The sequence below is a fragment of the Monodelphis domestica genome, chromosome 1 (genome assembly GCF_027887165.1).
Source record: "Monodelphis domestica isolate mMonDom1 chromosome 1, mMonDom1.pri, whole genome shotgun sequence".
NCBI lineage: Eukaryota > Metazoa > Chordata > Mammalia > Didelphimorphia > Didelphidae > Monodelphis > Monodelphis domestica.
In genome coordinates this window covers 50,104,725-50,115,314 of record NC_077227.1, presented here as the reverse complement: position 1 = coordinate 50,115,314, position 10,590 = coordinate 50,104,725, and the positions used below count along the sequence as shown (strand labels likewise).

Sequence of the window (10,590 nt, the reverse complement as noted above, 5' to 3'; positions counted from 1 at the left end):
CCTAAGCTCTAGCCTCAGGGGCATCTTAAACTGTATATCCCATAAGCATTTCACAGTTAACATGCCCAAAACAGAACTCCTAATTCTCCCCAACCCCTCACTTCTTTGGTAATTCCTTTTAATGTCAAAGGCATCCTCCTGGGCACTGAAGGTCTGAAACTTTGATATCATCCTTGAGTCTTCCATCTTAACCACCTCACTTACCAATTTGTTGTCCAGTTTTGTTGTTTCTGCCTTCACAATCTCTCTCAAATATATGCCCTTCTCTTCACTAACAAGCCATAAAACCCCTTTTTGGCATAAAGTCCCTCAAAACCTGGCCTCTTCCTACCTTTCCAATCATCTTACACTTTATTTCCTGCCACAAATTCTATTTTATATTTCCCACACATGATTCTCCATTCCCCAAAACTCGATGCCTTCAACCTCTCTCAGAAGCCTGGAATGCACTCCCTCCTCCTAACTGACTCCTGGCTTCCTTCAAGACCCACCTCAAATCCCACCTACAGGAGACTTTCTAAGACTCTCCAATTCAGTTAGTTCATCTCTTGACATTATTTTCCATCTTCTCTGTATATATCTTGTAAGTGCACAGTAGTTTGTATGTTGTCTCCATAATTTGAAAGTGAGATTCTTGAAGTTAGGGAGTGTTTTTGACTCTCTGTAGCCCCAGCATTTAACACAGTGCCTGGCACATATTAAATACTTTATCAGTTGTTTATTAACTGTTGAGGACTGAGGTTTGTCTGTAGGCTGGGTTCATCATTGGCTCAAGCTCCCTAAACAGAATCCTAAGAGAAATCTAAATAAATGATGATGAGCTGAATGAGATAAATTCTTAGGACAAAAGTCACAGCACACCTCCAAGATGCCAGATGATTCTTGTTTATTGTTAATAAGTCTACAGAGTTGACACTCAGTTACCAGGGACAAATACAGAATGACTCAAAGTGGGAATTGGCACGGGGAATGTGGCCACCCCCCAGTGAGTAACATAAAAATATCTTCTGTCCAATGGAGGGTGTCAGGACAAAAAGAAAAGTCAGTTATTCTCCAGATGGTCAGATGCACTGACAAGTGACCAGAGAACACTCCTCCCCTGACCTCTGCTCCAAGCTTACCCTGGAATCTTCTCCAGGCTCCTTTCTCTTTGCCTGAATCAGGCAATCAGCACCTGCCTCTGACTTAGATTAGTTCAGAGTGCAGGAAGAAAGGACCACCTACCTCTCAGAGAAGCTACAAAGGAGGGAGGGAATTCAACCCTTCCCAGTCCTTCTCTGGGGTGAGGCAGAGAAGTGCATACCCAGAACCAGAGCCCCCAACATTCCCTGGAAGGTTAGACTAGGGCAGCACCCAGTAGACTGGGACACTAGCCAAAGACCACATAACCCACCCATTTGTTAGCCTAAAACCACCATTAGCCTGTGGTCTCCAGGAGGTCTAAGCAGAGAGGACTCTGGGAAGAGATGCAAAGTTAATACAGCAGACATTATATTAGATAAAAGTCCCAGTGAAATGATGAGCCCTACAGGAAGCAGGCTTGAGGGAAAATGACCTCATGATGCATTGTAGGGACCTTCTGGGGTTACCAGTTAAAGCAAATTACAAGTTTCTAAAAAGAACCAACCGCACCAGGAATCTGGGGCTGGGGATACAGGAGAAGAAGGGAAGGACAACTTACCCTGTTTACCCTATAGTCCCTTTCTGCTATGGGGCAGAAGGAGCAGCATCTATCTGGTCCCATGAGGAAGAGAAAACATAGTCTAGAGAAGCAGGTACAATACTAAGTGCTCCTGATTTTGCCACTCCCTAGCTGTGTAGCCTCGAGTGAATTCCTTCCTCTCTTTGGGTCTCAGTTTCCCCCATCTCTAAAATGCAATGGGCTGGACTAGATGATCTCTAAACTCCCTTTCAGTTCTAACATTCTAGGAGTCTGTGACTCTCCAACCTAATCATCTTGGGTTCCTACACATATCTTATTGTCCTATGGAAAGAAGCAATAATAGAAAGGGGAAATTAAATATCTACAGACCCAAACTTGAGATCCAGTTAAACAAAGTCTTCCCATGCAGTTTCTAGGTCTTACAATGAATCGCTGGTTCCCTAAAGGCAGGGAACTTAAAAGGGACTCCAAAAGGTTCTTGAATTTGCCTGGGTTGGTCCATGGCAAGACCCCAGGGGCCCAGAGGCTTGATAAATCTGACAGCAGTGACAAGAGATTCAATACTGGAAAGGGCACTCAGATGTCAAGTGATGACATAGTCAGCCACACAGAGGTTAAACAAGGGCCTCAGAGTATCTGGGAAATTATCAACCATAGTGGCATGAGGCCCTGTGAAGGAGGATGGCTGGTCCTGCCCAAAGCCTCTATCTGGGCTCTATTGATAGACAAGTAGCAGAAGAGATGATCAAACACAAGAAGAAGCATCACATTGAATAGATTAGTACAAATGGTGATGTTGCCACTGGATGAAGTATTTCCTTTTAATATCATATACAAGATTGAAGTTCAGAATGGGTTGTTTTTTTCCTGTTCCCTTCACAAAGACAGTCACAATTCAGAACTCAGTGTATAAAGCAACTGGAGAGACATCAAGGATGGAAGAATGGGTGAACTATGGCTGCCTGGCCCCTCAAGGGAATGGTCCCTAGCCTTCAATCTTCATTTTTGCCCAACACACAAGACCAAATGCTGGTCTTTGTGTTGAGTAAGATGCTGGAGTGGAAGTGGGAAGGAGTTTCTGTGTAATAGTGAGGGAAGTATTTTTAACCTCATACAATTCTCTCCAAGTGATGACTTGATTTTAGGATGATCCCAAAGACAGTGAGGCTTAGAATGGATTTCAGCTGCAGGGACTCGGGTCTTCCTCAGCTGGCAAGATTTACAGTAGCCAAAATTTCCTTGATTTTGAAGGGCCCAAAGTCTAAAGAATTCTCCTGCTAGAAATGCTTTTCTGTCTGCAGTGCTTACATCAGAGGCTAGTCATGTGCCTCTTTACAGATTTGATGTTCTGAGTCCCATCCCTCTCATCAGACCAAGGACTCCTTAAAAGTAGAGATCCCAATAGACAAGGCATTCATCCCATGTGAGAACAGGGCCTGTTTCCTCCCCATCAGACTTGGAGTAGGGAGTGCTTGAGGGCCCAAATTGCATCATTCTAATTAGACCAGATCTTCCCAACAAAGGTGCCATCTCTCTCCATCAGACACTGGGACTATGTCTGGGGAGTGGGTGGGTGAGTGAGTGAGGGTCCCTAAAGGAGCTCTCTCACCACAGAGTCCAACCATGAAAGAAGTCCAACCAAGCATGATTAGAAGCCCTCTGCTGAGCCAAGCAACCCAGGGCTTTTTGCCTCACTTCCAGTTGGGGTCAGGGGCTGAGGGCACCTGAACACTAGAGACCAGAAATTCAAGAGCAAAAGCAAAGCCCCACAACTTTCTCCTGAGCCTTCCAACTCCTGACTAGAGCTGCCATGCCACCCAGTTACCAAGGTGTTTCAAAGGTCAGGACAGATTGCATCTCCTTCGTGTCCTCAGCAATTGCCAGATGTCTACAACCTGTTTAGCCTGCCTGGACAGGGGCCCCTGATCGTTCCAAACAGATGAGTGTATGCCGTAATACTCTCAATCCAAGCTGCCCTTTTACCTGTAAGCCCCAGACAATGATTGTATCAACTGCCAAAAAGTGATTGAATGTCTGCCCTTTAAAGGAAGTTGTTCTGCCCTCTGGCAACCTGCAAATGCCACTAGGCACTGGGACAGGAAGGGTTGAGCAGCCATGGGTAGGTAGAGATAAGGGAGCCTTTGGCATACACAGGATCTCAGCAGGCTGGAGGGTAACCTGATTAAAGGTCTCAAGTCTCAGTCACTGGAGGGGGTGGGGAGATAAAGTTGTGAAGAGGAGAAGGAAGAGGAACAGAAAGAAAAGGAGAGAAAGAGAGAAGGGAACAGAGTTAAAGGAAGCAAAGGCTCAGGATAGGAAAGTCACTGCTCTCCGTTCTGATGGAGATTTGCAAAAAGTGGACTCAGTCTGTCTGGCTTCTTCCCTCCAATGGGTGAAGAAGGGCTCCTTTGTAGGCTGAGGTCTCCAAGTGGTGAGTTCTTTTCTAGATTGTGAATGCATACACTAGTCAAGCTATCCCCTCCCAAAAAACAACATCTCCCTTCTTCCAGGAGCAAACACTGCCATGACACAAAGCTATTGAGGAGTTCCCAAGATCCACTGTCTGGTTATGGGGACCCCCACTACTCATGCCCACACCTGGCCTGCAGGGCACTGTGTGAGACTGAGGGCATCTCAGCTCCCTTTAGCTTGGGAGGACCAGGCAGGAGACCAGTGAAAGGATGGAGACATCACTCATTTCAGCCCTACATAAAGGCAGGGAACCATCTGACTTAGGTCACTTCTTACCATTTACACCCAAGCTATGAAACACTGGAGGAAGGCCAAGGGAAAAATCCACACTGGGAACAGGAGGAAGAATGGAGTGAACTGAAGAGATGGGATGCAACAAAATATAAATTAGAGAGGAGAAAAGAGAGGCTAAGTTGAAGGAAAAGGGGAAAGTGAAATATTTACTCAGCCCTCTAGTGCACCAATTGTACACTAATACTGTCATGTTCTAACACACTGAAGAAACCATTCCCAGCTCATGACACCCATGGCAGTGAGGAAAAGCTAAGAGGTGGGAAAGAGGAGATGTCTCGGAAGTCCATGCCTCCTCCCCTATCCACACTCCCAATCAACAACTTCAAGAGGAAGAGAGCAGGATGGGCAGGAGTCCATTGGGAACAAAGTCCTGAGCTGGCATTGTCCAGCTCCAAAGTCAGGCAGGGAGGATGCCTTTAGCTGCAACATCAAGTTGGAGATGAGGTATGAAGGTGGGGAGTGGGGAACCATAATGCTGTGGCCCTGAGGACCAGCTTGGTTCTAAAACACACTTAGCACCACTGTACACTAGTTCACAATGAGACACAGACACATAGGTACTACCACATGGCACCATCTGCCACATGGACCCACGGCTTCTGCAGATGCCATAAGGGGGGAAAGGGGTCAGGACGGTGGAAGGGGAAATATACATATATATGTCATTCTTTTCCTTTTTACAAAGTAGGAAGGTAGGGAAAGGATAGGAAAGGGCAACCCCAACTCAATCACCAACTTCGTGTCCACAAGGCAGTTTCAGCTCAGCTCCTCCCCACTCCTTGCCTTCCTACTTTTCCCCTTCCCTGCCCTCCCTGACCCCTAGGCAGTCTCCTGCTCACATATCATTGGAATAAGTGTAATTGGGGGTGGCAGAATATGGGTTCTGATGCTGGCTCACAGCTCCCTGGGCAGCCCCCATGGCAGCATTCTGGACTGCATGCTGGACGTGTGGGTCCTTCCAAGCCCCGGTAGTCCACTCCTCCTGGGCTTTACTTATACTCCCACCACTGCCCCGGTAGAATTTATGAACCTGTAGTCAGAAGACAGAGATTAGGAGAAAGGGATTAGGGAAAAGAGGTTGGGGTTGGGGAAGATGGAAACAAAAAGATTAAGGGAGAAGAAAAACCCAAACTTTCTTGTCCCAGAGTTCTAGACCCTTTTAGATGGGTAGTTATTCCTCTTAACAAGCTGATGTTTCTCTTTTTTTTTTCACTTGAGGGAAAGGAGATGACAAGAAAATAAAAATCTTGACTAGACTGGGAACCCAGATTCCTAGCCCCCAACCCATGTTCTGTCTCCTAGTATGGAAATTTGATAGAATTAGAAAGAGAAAATGTCATGGTAGAAAGAGTAAGGCTTTAAGACAGAAGGGAAAATCTGAGAGAAAGACAAGAGACTAGAGCAGATACACATGCAAAAATGTTAAAGTAGACTGCAGAAATAATTAATAAGGCTCATAAAATTTATAGCATAGTGAGAAAGCTCAAATACTGCCAGTGACACACAGCCAACAGGCTAGGAAACCTTGGATAAGTAAGTCACTGACATTCCCAGGGTTCCAGCTGAACAGCTGCCAGTCCAGATTCAGAAAGGGAGCTTCCTTGGGGCAATTTCCTTTCCCAATAAATTTACAGATTTGGACCAAAATGAAACCAAACCCCTAAAATGTAAGCATCCTGAGAAGAGCCCCTTCTGTCTAGTGCCCAAGTCTCTCTCTCAATGGGCTCATGCTGCCTAATGTTCTCATGTAGCTACAGCCTTGGCTCTTGGTGACCCAACAACATAAGTCTTCTTTAGAGCAGAGAGTTTCCAGGGCTTTTATCCAGATTCCCAGAAAAGCCATCCTACCAGCTCCATTCAGCCTTTACTATCCCAGAGGGCCTACGTACCATGCTGAGGGCGATGAAGGAAAGGACGGCCATGAGTGAGAACATGATGGTAGGGATGAGCATCACAACTGCAGCTCCCACATTGGTCCCAAAGAAGGAGATAGTTGCAATCCAGCCACTGTAGAATTTTGGAACCCCAGTTAAGGACCCATCCCATTGTCACAGGGCAGTGCCATCCCATTAGCACAGGGAGAGACTACCCCATTGGCACCAGTAAGGACTCCCATCCAAGTGGCACTAGGAAGACCAAACCACTGCCATAGAGAGAAACCCTGCCCCACTGTCACTGGGAAAGACCCCACCCCATTGGAACTGAAAGGGAGACCACTCCAATGGCATTAGGGATAAAGTCATCTCCAAAGGAATGACCTCTGTCTCATTGGCCCTGGGAGGAACCCCACTCCATTGGTGCCAGAAGGGACCATACCAGTATCAGAGAAGGGAATTCTGCCCCATTGGCAGATGAAGAACCCTACTTCATCAACACAAAGATGGCAGTCCCAGTACCATACAACGCAGGTTTCTAGTCATATTTCTTTCTTCCAATTGTCACAAGACACTCTTTTTTCTAAACTCTCCCCATTATTCTTTCTACTGTTCTCACCCAGCATCTCCCAAACCAAAAACCGGGGAAGTCTGGTATTCCATGTAATGTGAATAGAGATTCTAAGAGGAACTACCCTTTCTGCTGGTATTTTTATTTCTAAAGTACTAAGTATAAAATATTTTAAAAGTATTGATTACATGCAGCAAAATTTCAGCATGAAAATGGGCTAATTTCCTTCTATTTTCTTCCAAAATTGTTCCGAAGAACTTCCTTCTTTCCAGATGAGAGAGATGTTTCATCCTCCCAGACCATAATTTATGGGCTCCATCAATCTATTTCAAACTCCAATGTGTTCCCTGGCTAAACAAGCCTGGGAAGTACTATTCCAACCCTAACTTTTCCATGAACCCAAATTCCAGTTTCTTTCCCCAAACTTGCCTGGTCCTATTTCCAGAGGCTAGAGGGCTATCCTGCCCTTGAGAAGTCCCTGAGGAGTTCCCTTACCCTCCTAGCATTGGCCATATTGTCCCCAACCCCTCCCAGTACCAACCTCTCCTTCCCCAGCCCTTCCCTCCATACCAGACTCCCCAGCCAGGAATCCCCACTGACTGGATGATGCTGATGACCAACTGAGCCAAGAAGGTGAAGAAGAAGGCCATGAAGTTAAAAGAGCTGTCTGATCTGCAAGAGGACATAGCAAGACAGGTTGACCAATACAGCCACCATTGGCAGGCAAGGGTAGGGCTCAGGAGCCTCCCTACTCTTGGGATTCTCCAACTCTTACAACTCCAGAAAGCTTCTAATGAACTGAAGACAATGTGAACCTCCTTAGGTTCAACTCTCACTTAGCAGGTCAGGACAACTCCTAGGGGGCCAGGCTACTTGGCAGATTATGAGGAGAGAATGGGCTCTTTCCTTTGTGTGACACCCAAAGGATGTAGGGAGATTTTAGGAGTGGGCAGCTATTGTGGCTTCTCCTAAGTCCCTGTTAGGGGTGACTGTGGGAGACTGAGGAGGTTTAGGTCTTTGCTCATGGCAGCCATTAGATGTCAGAGGTATTGAAGGCAGCCTAGGGGGAAAAAAAGGAAGCCAGAAGGCATCCAGATCTTTGTGACCTTGAGCAAGTTTCCAACCTCTCTAGGTCTCGGTTTCCTTGGCTATAAAATGAGGGAGTTTAGCTAGATATTTGTCAAAGGTTCCTTCTGGCTTTAAGTTCTTTGAATCTATGAGATAAGAAAAATCTCAGGGGCAGCTGGGTAGCTCATGGGAGGAGTTCATGGGCAGCTGGATGGAGATCCAGGCCTAGAGATGGGAGGTCCCAGGTTCAAATCTGGCCTCAGACACTTCCCAGTGGTGTGACCCTGGGCAAGTCACTTGACCCCCATTGCCTAGCCCTTACCACTCTTCTGCCTTGGAACCAATACCCAGCGTTGATTCCAAGATGAAAGATAAGGGTTTTTTTAAAAAAAAAGTCTCTAAGGTCCTTTCCCAGGTCAGAGATTGAAGAGATTCTATGGGCCTGGATTGGGAGAGAAGGCACGGGGCAAAGCTAGAACATTCCCTGCTATTTTAAGAGTTCTGAACCATCTCTGCTGAAGGAAGACCACATGTTCAGGCCCTGTCTGTGGCTGGAATGCCTAGCTGCTTGCCTCAGAAAAAACTATCAAGGAACATTAGGCCTTGCCTAAATATATGGGGAAGAGATTCCAAGCCCTCTGAATGGGCAGTCCTGGAAAGTAGGGAGAAAAATAGGAGAAAGACAGATAAAAAGAAGGAAGAGAGAGAGAGAGAGAGAGAGAGAGAGAGAGAGAGAGAGAGAGAGAGAGAGAGAGAGAGAGAGAGGAGGGGAAGGGAGGGAGGGAGGGAGAGACAGAGACAGAGAGGGAGGGAGCAAGAGAGAGAGAGAGAGAGAGAGAGAGAGAGAGAGAGAGAGAGAGAGAGAGAGAGAGAGAGAGAGAAAGACAGAGGGGGGAAGGAAGGGAGGGAGGGAGAGAGGAAAGAGGAGGAGGAGAGGGAGAGGCAGGCACTGGAGAGTGGCTGGAGATGGGAGACTGAAACAGAAGGGAGGAAGATTGGGTTCAGCAATGACCACTTACTTGAAGGCTTTGTAAATAGGCCGAAACCAGCAGACATAGGAGCAGGGGGTAAAGAGAATGAACCAGAGAAAGGCCAGTCCAAAGTTAACAGCTCCACCGCCTCCAATCAGCCACGCCAAGCAGCCCACCAAGTTCATGGCCAATGTGATGCTGTTTACTGCAAACACACACACGTGCACACACACACATACACACACACAGGACAGAAATCATAAGAGGAAAGCTGAGACGTGAGGACCCTGATCATACCCCAGCCCTGGAAGATGGGGAAGGGGCCCTGCACCTTGAGCATCTCCCACACCAGAAACTAAAAGCTCTCAAGGCTGGAAAATCCCTCTCGAAGCCCCCCCAAACCTCTGGGGCCTAGAAGCGATCAATGACCCCACAAAATTGGCCTTCGCTATTCTTCCTCCCACACCACTCTCAGTTTGCTCCAAAGCCATGAAACAATCACCCAATCCCCTCCACCCCAGGGAGTATCTAACCAGGAAGGGAAGCAGGTATACGTTGTAGTTCGTGGGACCTATTGCTTACTGCCCACATGTACCACCGCTTCCTTTTCTTAGAGCTTGTGTACACCTGGGATATAGGGCTGGGTGCTAATCCTCCGAGGATAAGAAAACAAATGACCTTTAATGACTAATATTTTCTGATGCTGAAATGAGATAGGCTCTCACTACACTTCCAATCCAGTACCCTCATCTTACCCCCCAGCCCCAAGATCAGCCCTGTGTGCCAACAGGGAGCCTTGGGGGACCCTGGAGTCAGATGGGAAATAGAAGGTGGGAAAAAAGGCTTAAGACATCAAACACAAGAGGCAGAAGGGAGCATAAAAAACAACCTAGTCCAACCCTCTCATTCTACAGATAAGAAAACAGAACCAGGGAAGGGAAATGACTTGTCCATAGTCATACAGAAAGTTGTAACAGCCAGAATTTAGGGTTAGCACCCAGGATTTTTGCTTGTCAACTCAATGTTTTTGCATCCACCCAGGTACCATGGGGCAAAGCAGGGAAAGAGACTCTACTCAGACTCTCTGGAAAATGGCTCTTAGATAAATGGTCGAAAGAATCAAATTGAGAACTCTCTTACAGTGGTTTCCCTAACCAGAGTGTGAATTCTTTGACAGCAGGAATCTTGTCCTTTTTTGTCCCTCCTAAAAGAGAACCTGGCACCCACCAAACATGAGAGGCACTTAGTAGGCCTGCTTGCTATCTGAATAATAAATTTATTAGCTGTTTTGGCTTGACTAATAATAATGCTTATTGTTTATTTACATAACCCTTTATAATTTTCAAAAAACAAAAAACAACCAGATCTCACTCGACTCTCCCAATATCCCCATGAAGTAGGGAAGAGAAAGTTTTAATATTCTCATTTTATCGAAAGAGATGCAGTATTTGCTCGAGACACACAGCCAGTAAATGGGCAAACCATCAGGTTTTCTGAATCCATGCCAACATTCCAGTGTACCAACATTTAATTATATATTGATTTAATCAAATGGCTTTATGGAGCTAGAAAAAATAAAATCAAATTTCATCTGGTACAAAATACGTGCCCAAGGTCACACAGCTGGGAAGTGTCTGAGGTCAGATTAACTTTTAACTCTTGACTTACCCTCACTTC

At 46.3% G+C, this 10,590-nt stretch overlaps 1 protein-coding gene across 5 annotated transcripts in view; it reads right to left on the bottom strand.

Annotated features, from left to right (window-relative positions):
• Positions 1–869: 869 nt before the first annotated feature.
• Positions 870–10,590, bottom strand: part of SCAMP5 (secretory carrier membrane protein 5) — a 30,692-nt gene continuing 20,971 nt past the window's right edge. For all 5 annotated transcript variants that reach the window (XM_007478177.3, XM_007478176.3, XM_056798962.1 and 2 more), the window contains exons 4-7: positions 8,962–9,118; positions 7,445–7,546; positions 6,319–6,436; positions 870–5,459 (exon numbers count right to left, since the gene is read on the bottom strand). In XM_007478177.3, the coding sequence (XP_007478239.1) occupies positions 5,265–5,459; positions 6,319–6,436; positions 7,445–7,546; positions 8,962–9,118 (572 nt within the window). In that variant the 3' untranslated portion in view covers positions 870–5,264. The remainder of the gene's footprint in view (positions 5,460–6,318; positions 6,437–7,444; positions 7,547–8,961; positions 9,119–10,590) is intronic.